Genomic DNA, 17395 nt, shown 5'->3' on the forward strand with positions numbered 1-17395 from the left:
GCGTGCTTGATCATTCTCGTAGTTTCGCGACCGTGGCCTCGATTAAAATGGATTCAAGGCGCCCCTCCGACGAAATAACCAACTCTGGACACTCCTTTCGTGGAAATCGCGAATTTAAGGCGTGCCTTGGTTCGTGAGAAACTACATTGTATGACTTCCACGAATTCGTTTATCTCCTCTTCTAGGGCAGCACTCCGTGTATCTAAAGCCGAAATTCGATTACCGAAACGAGTAGAGTTCGTCAAAAAACATTTTATAAATGAGAACGATTGAAATGGAAAGCATTTATTCGTATCACACTTATGTTTTTCACAGCTTATCGAATACGAACAAATGTGGTAGTGTGGAAATTGTTTGAATGGTACATTTTTCGTACGACTCATCTCCATGCACTGTGTGACAAAATGATAGCACACATCAAGATTTACATGATTTTAATTAATTTCCACATTGCAATTGAAACTTGTTGCTATACATTACTTCACAGTAATAACACAAATAAGTAAACTCAAATTGGATTTTACCAATCTGAATAGCTTTATTTGACAAAAATAACATTTTTTCCAAAATTTAGCAGAACGAAGCAGTAGCACACGTGTATAGAAAGATCAAATATTAACAAGCGCCTGAATGATATTTTGTATTTAATATTTTGTTGCGCCTTCTTCACATTTAATAACAGCAGTGGTTCTGTTACATGAACATTTATATAATTTTTTAAATACTTTTCTGAGCTAATTTTTCTTATTTCTCTTGAATATATTGTTTAAAGTCATTCAACGGTTTCAAACTGTTTGTTATTTTTATATGCTACCCTGACAAGACTTCTCTAACTATTTTTAATAATGTCGAGATCAAATAATTTTGCTGGCTAATCTAACATTTGAATTTCTTTTTAGGAAAAGTATTCCTTCACAAGTATTTTCAACAATACTTGTGGTATACGCGTTGATCTGTTCATCAATCATTCCTAAATACTTGATACTATTAATTTTTCTAGCAATCAATTTTATGTCCAATTTCCCATAATAGCCAATATCGGACCAAATCATTACGGCGCCACCTTCCATTTGTATTAATATTAATTGGAACTATCAGGTTCACCTAACAAGTTGTAAATTGAATCTCTTCTCGTTCGTAAATATGACTCTTCAGCATTTTTCTTCATAAATACATTCAGTGAGAACTACTATCTGAAATAACTCGATATTTATTGATTATATCAAAAACCTTTTTAATGAATTATTTTAATGTATCAGTATAATTATATTCTTTTATATCTCATTTTTTCTATGATATCAAGGCGACCTTGAGTGTTTCCAAAAATTTTTTCAAGTTCAACTCAATGTCACCATATTATAGTTCGCTGAATGCGTCCTTCCGTCGGTAACAAAGATCACCTTGATATTAAATTGTACTTATTCGACGTGTATCTGAAAATGCTACATAATTCATTAAGAAGTTTTCAGTACAATCAATGGGTACTGAATTATTTTAGATAGTACTTCTTACTGACTCACTCCGTATACGGTTTCCTGCAAACTGCAAATTCCTCTGCAATTTTTTCGTTACTACGTGTTTATGTATACATTTTTCAAACGCGTCTCGCGTTCATCGTATTAGTGTCTACACCGATACTGTGTACAATTTGTCTCGCAGACACCTTCGAATTCGATGTCATTCCTATTATTGTCCGTTTCTCGCGATCATCCATTACAACATTACGACTACAGTTTGTGACTTTTGATACTCGCGCCGCGGAGTATTGTCCATTGTTTAGTTTCGATATGGTATATATTTCACGAGCGCTGAGTTGTCGAAGTGAATATCGAGCATGTTGTATACACGAAGGCGTATCAGCGACCAGTAATAAGACGGAAACTATATTTTCATCAGTACCTACTACAAAGCTTGAAAAAGAACGCTAGATAGTTTCGTAAAGAAAATTCGAGTTTTCAGTGGAAAAATGCCGGCCCTTTGAAGGTTAACCGAGCATTGCTGTATTACTATAATAAGCGGTGCACGGGTCGGATGGTGGCCCCGCAAGCTCGCCGGTCGCGTTTACTCGTCGAACACGTAGTAGGTACCCTAAGCCGAGCAGGCGCCGTGACGCAGCCGGGTCGTAGTCGGTTGTCGACGAAGACGCGTCCCGACGCTACTCGACGGTACGCGACGCGTCGCCGTGTCCGCGCCTCATAGTCCCGTCTTCCTCGTTCGGGCGGCTCAGTGCGTTTGCGACTGCTCGCGAAGGTTCGTCGCGCCGATCGTTCCTCTCTTCCAGTGGTCGAGCCGCGCTTGTCTCTCGCCAGCGATCGCGAAAATTCATCGGTGCCTGGCATAATCGTCCCTCCTTTCTCACGTCCTCCCGAAATTCCTCGATTCAGTGATCCTGGTGTTTCGCAAGGCCCGCATCGCCGCCGGGGGGCCGTACCTCGGACAAACCCTCGAGTTGTTCGCGTTCCGAACCCGATGTCACTCCTGGAGATCTCCCGCTTGTCTACTCCAGGCAGATCCAAGTAGAGACACTCTGATCGAAGCTGTGAGATAAGTGGACCGTCGACAGCACAGGAGACGCACACGCACACACACGTACACGCGCGCGCGCGACGTCAGAATGGTCATGATCGACATGGTGGATGTGATCGAGGACGAGGACCGGTGTGTATCATCATCTATCGCTACTTAGGCTTCTCCTGTCCGGTTCCCTTGGAGATTCGAACATCTCCGCTCGTTCATTTCGCCACATTACGTAAATATTCCGACGCCGTGGTTTTCGCTGCAGAGGCAGTCGTGTGCAACCGAGCGTGCTCGGTGTACGCGAATTTCTCTGACGTCGCGTTTCTACCGACTCCTCGAGCATTCCTCGAAGAGGGTGGTTCGCTCGCAGCATCCCCCGTCCCTCGTCCGTACGCGGGATTATAGTTTTTGGTACAACGCCCAGTTTTGTTTTTCGCCCTTCGACGGGCCGCCGATTTGGTCCCGGTCCAAGGCGAGACGGTACTTAGGGCTACTTCGCTTCTGATCGATTGATGCGCTTCAAGAGGGTATTCTATTGTTTCGTTTTACAAAGAGTTCTTCGGCATTTTATGCAAGTACGCGTGTGGGAAAGGATTTGTTTGAATTCGTAAGATGGATATAGTTACAGAGGCGTTTGTTGGAACGTAGTTGAACGCGTTTTTTTTTTTTCGAAACGGCTGTCACGATATCTCGTGTTTCAGCTGACTTGAAATTTTAGGAGACTCTTCGGCGCGTATCCTCTGTTATCGCATGAATCGTGCCGAAGGCCGAAGAATATTTAAAAAATCGGTTATTTGGAAATTTTAAATTCCTTTTGGTTCGGACCATGACCAGTAAACAACTTGATTTTGTTTTTGTTTCGGATCAGTAGTTCCACGTTGTTCGAAACATACTCTATAAAAAAAAAATATATGACTTATGTAATTCTGATTATTTTTGATTTACAAAAAATCACACGTGTACTTCAAGTACCAATAAATGTGTGCGCTAAATCCCAATGTGAAAGGTTTAGTAGTTTTTCTGAAAAAATCCTAAAAATTCGAAAACGACTTGGAAAACCAGAATACCTCCTTAAGCTCGCATGGAGCGATTGTCGGCTCGAATTATTTAACACGGTCCCGCAAATGACAGCTGTCGCCGTGAGACTTTCGTTATGTGTCGGCAAATGACAGTTGCTTTTTGCTCTGTGGAACAAATGACGGTTGTTAGTGTCAGAAGTGTTTTTTAAGAAATTAATAGAAATACGCTGAACCTATAGCACGGTTGATTCGTTCGAAACCGTATGCTACTTTCTTACTATTTTATTATTTAGTTAGCTGTACCATTTGCTAGTTTTAAACACTATACTGAATTCGCGCTGTGCACATCTGTCGAAAACATCAGTAGTATTGATACGTTGACTGCCACGTTATTCACGTTCACGTGACACTGTTTTTTCATCAGGTTCAGAAATTAATTAGACATCGAATTTTATGCATTCATGGTAAAAAGAGATAGATCAAACGCAAAACAGTAGGAACAGAATACAGAATTGAAAAATATATTGTTTTGAACTCTTTGGAACGATTAAGAAAAGAAATAAATGTCTACGAAGGTCCTATGTAGCTCCCATATAGACAATTCTTATTTAAAAATCGGCAGTCCATAATTATTGTATTGATAAATTTTACTCAGTTTAACGCATCAAAAACCAGTCTTTTAATACTTTTGCAACGTCGGATTTTATCAACATTTCTATTCACGTAGACTATTTTGTTACCTTTCTAACATTAATCTAATTTACAGTAGCCAACGAGCAAATTTAGGTAAACTGATCAAAGCTCTTGCATTTTGTATAAATTACGTGATATTTGGAACATGTGTATAGAATTTTGTGGTTGGCTGTGTGCACCGCATTGTCATTAACACGGTCTGCGCAAATAAGGGTCACTGGATATTGCGCTCTACGTTATGACTTTTGTTAATTACATGCATAAAATTCATTCGACCGTCTGCACGCAGAAAAAACGTCGTGCGACGCCGGCTACGAACGTGTTAACGAACAGCTTTCATTTTTATAATTTCACTGCGTGCTGTTGAAATAACTTGATTCCGATATCGAATTTCTCAGAAATAGAATATCTAGTGCATTTAAAGGCCTGCATAGTATTAATAAAATGTTGCGCTCGCACGCGCACGCGATCATTGTTTCTGCTTGAATATTTTCGAGAGCAATATTTACACTATAGTAAACATTATCGTTTCACAATTATCTTTTCGAGCAAATTATTAATTTCTTCCACGATTCGCGTGTCTCTTATCACAGTATTAGTCTGCTTAACGACTGTTGGATTTAATCACAAGCTACGTATCTTTTTTTGTCCCAGTTTTTGGTTTTTCGATAATTTTAAACTGTACCAATTTGTTGGTTAACGATACAGTGACAATTGTAGTGAAGATTTTAAGCAATTAAGATAAAAATGAACAGATGCAATGTTAAATAGTAAAGAGATTACAGGAATCTCGATATGCTATTTTCAGCATATTAAAATTATTACTGAGGAAAATAAGTTTTGTACTTGGCTCTTGTAGCTTGCAATTGGTGCGTATATTTTGCATACAGATCCGCAGTCTAATATTGTATTACAGTGTAAGTTTACATATTGAGAGGGCTCGCTGATACGAGTTAATGAAACGTTTCGCTCCCCGTCTTCGACAGTTCGTTCCACCGAATTACATTCTAACACGAGAACCATAGGAATAATATTTGCCATTCTGACGACGATTCAACCATTTGCATTGAAACGACGAGACCGACTCGTTCTGCCACGCACAATGGACGCGCTCGACAAGGGTGTTAATTTATTAAAGCGTTTTTAAATGAGCCACAGCAAACAGGATTGCTTACCAAACGGAAGAACGGCATACGAAAGTAAACGCTATATCTGTTACAATCATCTGGAAAGCAAGCGAAACAAATGTTTCCGTTACCTCGCAATCGATATTATCAAATCGACCAAGGGGGAATTCGATATCGGGTTAATTACGATTCGTCCAGAAATGGTTGCTGTATGCCCTTTGCTGTAACCTCCGAGGTACTACACATATGAACTATTTGAACAGGCGAATGTTCATAGAAATTAAAACTTTTGCAACCACATTTGCAAGCAAAATATTTCAGTGGAAATTAATTACTTGTAAGATTTTTTATCTTTGGAGTGAGTATTTTTCAAAATTTTATACGATATGAATTCGTATTAAATAACTATATTTAAATAAATAATAAATTTTTAAATCGACTGCGTCTCTTTACGCGAAATAAAAATTTTCGACATTTGTTGCAAGAAGCAGGAAGTTAGAATTTTCTTTTTTTAATCATTTTTGGTAGGTTCAAAACAATATATTAATACTCTTCAGCTCTTTTGGTCGTTTCTAACGTTTCATACACAGCTATTCATTTTTATCATAAATTAATTTATCATAAAATCCTCAATTTATACACATTGACAATATATTCGTCGTATAACATTCCAATATACCTTTTGTGTCTTATTGATAATTCTTATACTGTAGACATTTGATTAATTATTACACTTCTTGACTCTAAGTTCATTGTCTCTTAAGTTACTTCAATCATTTATTTGTTTCCTTTTACATTTCCCACATATCTCAAATCTTATCACGATGATTTTTTTTGTGCTTTACTTGTCATGTTCACATTGTATGGGGATATATTATTTCGAATTTCAATTGCAAGAAGTTGAAATGAAATGAAAATCAATTTCTTCTTCTAATAATTTTAGTAAGTTTACAGTGCTGTAACAATCTTCCCAAACTTTTCTAATGTCTTCACGGTTTTGTATTTTATCCACAGTCTAATTATTAGAGTAATTATTAGTTTAATTATCAAATTGCGGATTTTATGCAATTATCATGACAATGAGTAGTTGTAACTTCGAAATCGTTAAGCAGCCCTTGTCCCTTGCAACAGATGCAGACAATTTTTATTTCGCATAAAGATCCGCACTCTACTAATCGTCATAATCATGTATCCATTCCAACGCTGACAATTTTTATTCTTAAATATTTGAACTTCAATGAAACGCCGATTTCAATAGTAAACTATTTTTGAACAGTCCAGAACAAGAATATTCAGTGATGCGTCATACAAAAGTAATACTTCCGAGCGATGCAATATTTGATTCTTCACGTTTCAGAAACTTTTTCAGTAACTTTTCTCTTTCAATAACGGATGCTCAGTCGATGCTCGATTGCCGACATTCCAGGATTTATATTTGCCCTATATAAACGAATCAGCTTCGACCCGGCGTCGGTTGGCAGCGAGCTGAATAGCTCGGATCGCGAAAGTGATGGTCTGGAATTCGATTTGCGGGGAGATTCTCGAATTCTCCGCCGGCCATGGCCGGCATAGCGTTTCTGTCGTCTACGTGAGAATTTCGTATCGCGTTATCATTGAAAATGCAACAACAACCATATCGCCCGAGTCATAAGCAGGAAGGTACCGTACCTTGTCAAGAAGCCCTCCCGACGCGACGATCCAAACTTTGGTTATGCTTCATGCTGTGCCATCTGCTTCTCAACTTTGAAAAGCTTTCATAAAATTGACTGTCGCAACGTTTCAATCTTCTGACATCGGATGAACCAGTAAATACGTCAATTAAGAAATTCAGTACTACAGTAAAGTCTTAATCTAAGCCGAACGGAGCTACACGATCATAGTCAGTTCGCCTGTGTCCCCCCCCCCCCTTTACTGTACTTTACAGTAAATGTAGCTTTTACATTTTACTCATGCTATTTCTTCAGGAGCTAAAGTGTTTTTGTTGCTGAATAAAAAGCGTTCAATTACATTTCCGTTTTTAATTGGCGTCGTTATTTCCAAGCGTATGTGGCAGTATAGCTTGCTTCAAAAGCGTTTAGTTATCTAGGGTTAACTCCCTGTAGAGAATAGCAAGTTTCGCTTGGGAACGCGGATATTTCGAGTAAACTCTTTGACTTATTAACGTGTTCGCTTCGCAACTGCACACAGTATCGCTGAAAAGTTTAAGACATTTATAGGACGACTGATGATACGAATATGAAATGGATTTGTGTACTGAAACTGTCGGAAACTTCCGTCATTCGTGTGCTCCTTACACAATATCTGCTACGTTCTGTTTAGTTTTGTGATTTCGTGAGCAATTGTACTGTCTGATTACGCTTAATCAGCGTGATTGCTGTGAAACTCTTTTAAAACATAGTCGTCAAGAAATACCAGCATTCGGGGAGATTTAGAAGAATATATTTATCAATTGATAACGTACAAATACTCTGCTTTAAAATGGGAGACTGACTTTTGAGCCACCCTGTACACAGATTATTTAATACGCATAAATGCACATGTCAACACGTATACTATACTTCATTTGCAGAGTAGATAAAAATAGTACGTGCACGCCCAGGTGTTTTGTAATGCATGTTTCGATTGGAATGTGTAACATGCAATGCTTGGAAAGTAATTTACTTGAAAGCTCCTAATGGCGAAGATAAATTAAGCTAATGGACATTTTCGCAATTGAATATTCCGTAACAAACAATCTGCCGAAGCGTCAATTTAAGAAAACACGTTCCATGGTTTTTGTAGATAACTCACGCTTAACTAATTTCGATGAAATTTTCAGCATGTATACAATTTAAAAAATGTACATTTAAAACATTTCTTAAATTTTCGTTAGAAATAAGAACGTCGTGAAAAGCAACTTTTCACGATTTCGACTACACTCGATTTTCCTAAAAATTTCGTTTCGCGCATCTGGTAATCCTTCTAGATTTGCAGAAAAAACTGAAGTCGTTTGGTCCATACAAAATTAGTTCTGATTTCAAATGTGCGTGATCGGATGGATTGCAGGTTTTATGCACTTATGACAAAAATGAGTTGGTGCAATTTAAAATACTATAAATATTAAAAGAATGTCGATATATTATTTCCAACTTATTAAAATCATTCAAGAGAGGAGGAAACTATTCCTTGCGAATGACGCAGACAATTTTTATCTCGCATCGACTGCAAGAAATGAGACTCGAATAGAACATTTGTTTTCCCTCTAATAACTCTCATAAGTTGAAACCAATACATCAATGTTTTTGCCAGAAATGCATAATATCCACAGTCCAATGATCAGTTAAGTGAGTCATTGTACGTTCGCGACGCTGTGCACTGTGTCAGTGACAGTTCGATGGGAAAATTAAATAAGCTCGCGTGTGCGGTCGGTGTTGCCGGCCTTGAGGGAAGTTCGTGCGCGCGGGTAGAAAAGTTAAAAATGCGACGGAAGTCGATACCGTAGGACGTAACATGTTTTCAACGGGGGCAGGGAAAATCTCCTTTTCAACGATCAATCGTGCCGAACCGTGCCCAGAGCGGATTAATAATAGTGGCCCCACACCCGGGCCGCGCGGAATTTTCATGGCGTGTGCACGTGAATCGTTTCCCATTGATTTTCGAGAAGTTGAATATTCATCGGCGTCTGGCCCTCTGGACGAATATTAATTTCTCTATCGTGCGCGTGCGAACGACGCCCGGAGAAAAATAGAGAGAGAAAACGATCGGGAAATATCGCGGCGACCGTTTGCATCGAAATTTCGCGTGTTCGCGCGAAATCACAGTCGTGATTGCATCGATATTCAAGGCGCAGGATATGTTTTTTCCATTGAATTAGCATTTTTCCCAACGATATATCGAACGTGTTTATTTCCAACTGCATTATTCCGAATGAAAATATACGCGGATATACGGGATTAGTCGTGCAACTATGCCGCTTAAAATTTGTTGTGTGAAAAAGTGCTTCAAACGAAAGTTGTTTGGGAGTGTACGACGTAACACGCTTTATGGTACTCCGTTACCCTTTTACGATTAAACCTATTATGTTAAATGAAGCTGTAGCATTTTTTTGCACAGAGACGTACAGAATTAGTTGTTTAATGGTTCCACTTAAATTTACACGAAACCTGATAATTGTGTAGAAAAACGTCTCAGACAAATGTTGTTTGGCATCGAGCACAGTATACGACGTAATGAATTTTATGACACTCGTTTTCTTTTTTTATCGAGAACTGAAGGTGACCTTGTAATGCTCTAGTAAGATGAGTGATGTTTGACCTTGCGATTCGATGAAGTGCGAAATACCGAATGGAAAACTATTAAAATGTTTAGTACATTGAGTTAATAGTCCAAGCGCTGTCGATTGCATTCGACACAAGCATGGATACGGTCGATGAGAACGAACAACACATGTCCAAGTGTTTCCGGTGTTATATCATTACGTATTATGATAATTTGATCTTGCGCGTCTTCGCGCGATGTGGACGGTCCTCGATAAGCTTTATTTTGTTTAAGCTGACCATGGAATTTCTGTTGCACGACCGATCCATCAATTAGGGAAGAATTTTTATGTTATTTGACGCGATTTGTTGTCGTGGATAATCTGCAGGGGAACTGTTTTGCTGAGATCACTTTGTCAACAGTGTTCGCAACGATGACTCTAATAGTGACGATGGCACGTTTGAGATAAGAAGTTCTGTCAGTGGTCCCGAAACAAAATGTAGACCAATTATTTTAGTGTGCATTAACACAATTGTCTATCGAGCAGATAAGTGTACTAATACGGATTTTCTATGTTCGTACACTGTTAGATCATATTTAACACATTTATTGCCACGTCATCCACATCTGGGTGACGGGATTATTTGTCCAGAAATGAAAATTCATTTTTGCGTTTCTAGATTGAACGTAGGAAATTCGCTTACGATCTGCGAGATGCGAGAACTTAAAAGTAATTGATATCATAAATCATAACTTCTCAGTTTTTGTTATATAAATTGCTGAAGTAATTAATATCATGAATCGTAATTTCTCAGTTTTTGTTTTATTATGTACATTGCTGATGTAATTAATATCATAAATCTTAACTTCCCAGTTTTTGTGTTGTTATATAAATTGCCTAAGTGATTAATATCATCAATCATAACATTCCAGATTTTGTTTCGCTGAATATATTGCTGTTTTAATTGTTCGGCGTTCAACGAGTTAATTAAAGAATGTTTTGCTAATTACCAGTTTTTTGTCCCAAATATTACACATTGTACATAATAGTAAAAGTCAAGGACACCTTCACATCTCGATAACAGTAAGAAATGTGAGACAACTAATTATATTACACCTTACACTCGGCACGATACCAAACAACTTTTGTTTGAAATATCTGTTGAATTCATACACACCTACTTTTTAGATAACAAGTGACTATGACTATTTGTCACTGTATATCGGGTATCGCAAATATAAAACATAACGATACTTCTCATGCAAATACAAAATTAAAAATTCCGTTCGTCATGATAATTTCGTTATACGTATGTCACGATTATTTGTAATGAATTGTAGATTTCTTAGGACGTGTGCATGATGTTGTTTAAAAACAGTGAGCGGCGTGTTTACAATTACTAAAAAAATCGAACCGCAGATTATCTTTTTTTTACCTTTAAATCACTATAATCGTATCGCCGATAATGTTTTAATCGACAAGATTTCAATTAATTAATTATTTCACCGGCATTGTGTTTTGACTTTCAAGAGTGACTATGAGAACTCTTATCCTTAATTGTTAATGTCAGTGACATAATTGTCGATGAGACAATTGTTGGTAAGTTACAGGTAATCCTAATTTTTAGTGTAGCGCCATATTTTTGAAAAAAAATGTGTGTATGTATGCGTTACTTGATTCAGATTTTGTGCGATTTTTTATTACAATATGTGTTTATGAAATATTTTTAACGTATCTTGCGTTGGTCTGGATCTTACAATGATATTCTACTTGAAATTCTATGTGTTAATTCTATCTATTCTATCTAATTCTATTTTGTTGTAAGGATTGATTAAACCTGTTTCACCAAATCCCTTCGTGAAAACGTTATTATTGATTTTGTATCGTTCATTGAGTGTTTTAAATCTTTATGATTTCCCGTCTGGCTCTGCAGATCCTGTTCTACTTGCAGCGCCATTAATTGATTGCGTTAACCATGCAGGATGTCCACTCCAAAGCATAATAGATACTTTGTCTTCCTATGTCTTCCAATTAGTTCAAAACGTTATCTATAAAAAAAGAACAATGTACAAAAAATAGAAGGCAATATTATTCGAGTACTAGTGAGCCAGTTTTTCTAAAATTTCTGTTAATGAAAAGAATACGTGTTTTTACACATTCAAATTTTTACTTTTTTCAATGCAGATTGTACTGCCTCACGTAATTAAATAACTGTGCCCCCCCCCCCTTTATAATTCGATACTACTTCAACATGCGAAATAATAGATTGTTGTTAAAATCTATCGCGGCCAGTCGTTCTCTATCATTGAATTAAAGTTTTACGTCGTAACCTCTGTTTCTACGACACGGGTAAAATCCCATTCTACATGCGCATAGTGTTTCGGTGTTTGCAAAAAAATCCAATAAGCCAGGCTAATAGGATGTTTTCTTTAAAATATGCTGCAGCCGTTCGTCCTCTATCATTTGATACGAGCTCCGGAATCGTGGCTTTCGTTTGCTTGAGCATCAAACTCTGCATTAAAGTAGGGTCCACCTGAATTTCTCGAGGCAAAATTAACGAAGCCAAACAATTCGTGAACGATAGCTTCTCTTTAAACGCTGTGCGCTTAATTCTCTGTTACATCATCCGATAAGAGTCGCAAAATATAGACTTTCGCTGGTCTGGCTGGAACGATTCCATTCAATTTCGTCACTTACGACCCTCTGCAAGGTTAACACAAGAGAAAGTAAGGAAATGTTATTCTTAATATTTCTAGGTTCTCCAATATACACCAGACTAATTCTTGTTTGTCTGTCTTCCAACGATCCCATTCTACTTAAGTGTATCGCACCATATTCGTCGGACATATTTTTATTTTCATATTTCTGTTAGGAACGATTCGTTTCTTATTATAAGACCAACAGTGTATTAATTATTATTTCAATCTTTGAGGAAAGAAAAACATATAGATGCATTTCTTATTATATTAATATAAAAATAATATGAGAAAATATCTTACAATATATTAATTATTATACAATCTTGGAGGAACGAAAAAATATAAACACATTCTTTAATATTATATTAACCATAATGAGAAAATACAGTGCGCATCTAACACTATATTAATTATTATACAATCTTTGGGGAAAGAAAAAATATAAACGCATTTCTTAATATTTGGCGTGGCTATAGACATATAAAGTTTTAATGGGTGTATTTTATGCCACATAAAAATATAAAAATATACATACGTATAGGATTCAATTTTTAAAGAACACGGATGACCTTGAAAATTCGTAAGAAAATGCACCCTTTGATTTATTTCACAGCTACCGTGATTAGAACATCTTGAAAAAATTTAATGTCTCTTTTTTAATATTCATTATGCTTGAAAAATAAGTATAATTAATATAGGCACAGTAATTGGTATCCCCATAGTAATTGGGTCCCTCACCCGATAATCTATTAAATATGCATGTAAGTAATTTCCTTTAAACCGAAGTAAAATTCAATATTGTTGTTTCGCCATTAGAGAATAAACTGCGTTTACTCGATATATGTCCAAAACATGAGTCTAGCCACGGACATATATCTGCCAGGAGATACTATTCTTTGATCCACCTTATACTTCCCCGCGACCGAGGTCTCTCAAGCTTCTTGGCCCCTGGGGGTATACCCCGCGGTAGTGGGGATAATTCCGCGACGTTTATCGGCCATGCCTCGGCGACATATATAGAGAATTCACTGTAATATATCACTGTAAAATAAATCATAGTGCAAGCTATTAACGCGGTTTCGATACAAGACGGAATTAACCGTGTTATATAAGGATTCGGTGAATAATGAAGGTTTCGGTCGAAAGATAAACTCATTAACACGAGATCCACGTGTTTCAGGTACGAGAGGCTCCTCAGAAGAGCGAAGACGGAGGATCTGTCGGAAGTTTCCGGGATCGGTTGCCTCTACCAAAGCGGCGTCGATCGTCAGGGCCGACCAGTTGTCGTCTTCGTCGGCAAATGGTTCCCCGCCACAAAAGTCAATCTGGACAAGGTAAGACTACGATTTATAGTGCTACAGAGTTGAGCTTTCCTTGTAAATCTATCGTTGAAGCTCGTCGCCTAATCATTTCATTGTACTAATGGTCTTATGCATACGTATCAAACTATTTATGACACCACTTATCAGCCGGTCGCATTACGACTGAAGATCGCGGCAGCATTCAAAGGAGGAGCAAAGTAGCAAAACTTATTAATAGACTGCGGGTTTTTGCGCAAAATGAAACTGCATTCATTACAAGATACAGAGTGCCGCGCAGATATTCCTTTTCTTAATAATTTTAACGAGTCCAAAATAAACAACAGTCTTTTAAATTCGAGTATTTTCCGTTTTAAATTTGAGTAATTTGATTTGTTAATTTTTGTCATAACCCAACGCTGTTCCAGTAGTTAATGTTATTGAGTTTCGAATTTTATCGCTGCAACGAAAATCTTAATAAAGATAGTAAATATTTTAATTTAAGAATTTTTTAACAAAGAAATAACAAAGTCTACACACGTATTTGCTGTAGGATTTTCGAAAGGTCCGAGGGTTAATGTAAAGAATTTTTATTTTGCACAAAGATCCGCGGTCTGGTTACACTGTATTATTAAACGCATTCTTAATATGTTTTATCCACTATGACAAAGAAAAAACCGTGAAAGCGTCGATATTATTCACGGTAGGTCGCGAGATTCTCACCCTTGTTTTGATCGAAGTAAAATTACACGGTGCACTGTCAACATCTGGTAAATAGAAGGAAAGAAGACGCGATAAAAGACAGTATCGAGTTCGAGCGAGCCAAGCAAGGTCGAAATCGATGCTTGTATTCCGTCCGCGGCTCCGCCGAGCGTACCCGACTCTTTTATTACGGACTAGCGTGTTTAGCAGTACTTTTACAAGCTGATCGATCCATTTAGCATAGCTCCGAAGGGAAAGGAAATTGGCTCGGGGTTTTGGTACGAAATTGACCGTATCTCGGCGATTAAACGTCTCGTCTATGTCCTCCGGATGTAATCGGTCCAAGTGCTATCGACGAATCGTCTTCACCGCTCAGTTTATTTCGCAATTTGGCGTAATTCGGACAGAAACGTGCTAAATGTTTGACTTAACTCTTTCGTGTGCAGCAAATCAAATGTGAGGAAATATGATGACTTTCTAATTTTTATTTTGCTTTCGTGAGCTCCCGTTAGCTTTTTATTACCTTATGATGTATGAGAAAAGAAACTGGACACAATCCGAAGGCTAATGGGTTTGTGGGTCAACGTGGCTATATAAGGGTATAGCAACGTGCTGTACCCTTGTGTGTGAGTTTGCCAAATTTCATCGAGCTGCCGATATCCTAACGCAGAGTTGCTCAACATGCCTATTAGCGGGCAAGGGCGCCCGCCGATGCCCGTGGGCACAGCTACGAGCAAGTAACTTAGCGGAGCTAGATACAGTAATTTCTCTATATATGTCGCCAACGCCTGGACGATAAACGTCGCGGAATACCCCGCGAGAGGCCTCGGACACCGAGGAGTGTCATCATAACACGGCTCGGGCATGTCTCCTGGACGATATATGACGCTGGCAAGACCCATGCTGTTGACATATATTGAGAAAGCACTGTATTCAGGACATATATCGAGTATAAACTGTATATGTACCGTAGACAACTAGAGTATAGGAAAACCTATCCAGGTACACTCCGTGAAGGATTTTCCACCAGATTCTTAATTCTTGTAACATCTTGAAAAATTTTCCAGGCAAAGCTTCTACAATGCCATATACAAAAAACTACTTATATAATATTCCTATCTACGTTAAGTAATCTGCAACGATTTACCAGATATCCAGCAAACTGAGACGGACTACGTACATTGTTTCAATTAGAATACAAAATTTCCGGAGATAATTTGGATGATTCCTGTCGTAAGAAGGATGTGCCGCAGAAGGTTGTGTCATACATATTTTTTGCGGTTACGTAAATTGGAAATCATTAAACTAACAGAATTTTTAGATATAGTGTGGAGCAAAAATTGCATATTTATTTCCGTATATCTTCTTCAATTATGAACTAAAAAATAGTTTATTTCTGGACGTTATAATAATATTTGAAAATTAAATCGTGCTTTGACCAGTACCTCGAATCATCATAACAATTTTATGTCGTAGGTACACTGGCTTCTAATTCTGTCAGAGTTTCTGGTTGAGCGTCTTAGATTTTTAGTATACACGGTGATAAAAATCTACAACGTTCAAAGCAAGAGCACACGATGAACAATTAATATTTACATAGCGGGACACAAGTGGGTTTGATAAATATTTTCATATCTCTGCTATTGAGAAAAACGCGTGCACGTTATTTGAACATGTACTCCAACGGGAACAAGTATTCTCCGTTGTTTCTACTTCAATTCGAAGTATAACACGTTAATATTACCCACGGCAACGTAGATCCGCGTAGTTCTAAAGTTAGGTGGCGACCTTTACATCACCCTGTATATGGAGTATTATTTGCCGTTGTCAGATTGATTTAAAGGAAAGATATTCCATCAATCACTAATGCACGTAATTGATTTGCCCAATTTTAGTATACGACTCATTTCGACCAATACAATAACCGACTCATTATTTATTATTAACATTAATTGCATCAATAAATTAGTGATTTCAAAGTTAAACGGAACCATACAGGGTTTAAATATTTGGTCTTTTCATAAGTAATACGACCTTTTTCATATTTATGGAAAATAAAGTACAGAAACATAATTATAACCACATACTAGTGCATATTTTTCTTTATTTTCTGCAATCTATAGAATTATACATAAAAGACTAATGGATAAAGGATAATGGGTAAAGGACACGAAATTCGCGTTACACTAAAATCAGTGATTGCACCACCAATCACTCATGCCTCAATGACCAATATTAGTCATGTTAGTCATTAGTCACAATATTAGTCATAATCCGTATAGAAAACATTAGTCATACTAGAGTAAAGGACCTAATTACTGCGGGGGTGCCAATTGCTGTGTCTATATTAACTATAATTATTTTTCAAGCATAACGAATATTGAAAAAGAGATATTAAATTTTTCACTATGCTTTAAAAATAAATATAATTAATACAGGCACAGTAAACAAATGACTTTGGCTTCTTTGAATCGAAACTACCACCTCAAGAAACCTCACAGAATCAAAGTAATTTATCTAGTAGAGAGAAAAACTGCAATGTTGCAAATCCTGATGAAATTCGTTATACACAAATGCAATTTCGAAGGTGAAGAAAAAAGTGTATCATTCCACGCATAACCGACGTGTTAAAAAGATGAAATTATAATTGATTAGAAAATGTAAGGAATAACAGAGAAAAATTGCCGGTTGGATTTGTTGATGCATTTAGCATATCAGGGTTATGCAATAAACGTTTTCAATGCCGCGTATTTAGCTCGAAGGTTTCTTATTTAATTCGTACTGGAGAAATTGTACGCTCTCGCAAGATGAATCGAGGAAATACCGTGCAACTTATTGTCAGCGTAACAAAGCGACTTTTAATACCAGGTGGGTGGTCGCGCGTCGAATTATTCATTCGATCGATCGAATGTTTGTCCACCTACGCCGCGCCGCGCTGCGTGTTTATTCGGTAGTCTGTCGTGTACAGCGATTGCCACTTGATCATTTGACCATACAGTGGCGCATTGGGTAGCCCAGCCCTTTAAATGATCATCTTGCATCACTAACGCTGCCTCTCGACGTTTACATGGGGCGGAACATTAAACGTGAACCACAAAAGTTC

The 17395-nt window shown here is 37.5% G+C and overlaps 2 protein-coding genes across 4 annotated transcripts in view; one reads left to right on the top strand and one right to left on the bottom strand.

Annotated features, from left to right (window-relative positions):
- Positions 1-17395, bottom strand: part of LOC143353665 (uncharacterized) — a 466044-nt gene that overhangs the window by 348309 nt on the left and 100340 nt on the right. The gene's annotated exons all lie outside the window — the stretch shown is intronic.
- Positions 1-17395, top strand: part of Gdap2 (ganglioside induced differentiation associated protein 2) — a 110785-nt gene that overhangs the window by 70587 nt on the left and 22803 nt on the right. For all 3 annotated transcript variants that reach the window (XM_076787144.1, XM_076787142.1, XM_076787143.1), the window contains one exon: positions 13473-13626. In XM_076787144.1, coding sequence (XP_076643259.1) covers positions 13473-13626 — 154 coding nt within the window. The remainder of the gene's footprint in view (positions 1-13472; positions 13627-17395) is intronic.

The sequence above is a fragment of the Halictus rubicundus genome, chromosome 4, assembly GCF_050948215.1.
Source record: "Halictus rubicundus isolate RS-2024b chromosome 4, iyHalRubi1_principal, whole genome shotgun sequence".
Lineage (NCBI taxonomy): Eukaryota > Metazoa > Arthropoda > Insecta > Hymenoptera > Halictidae > Halictus > Halictus rubicundus.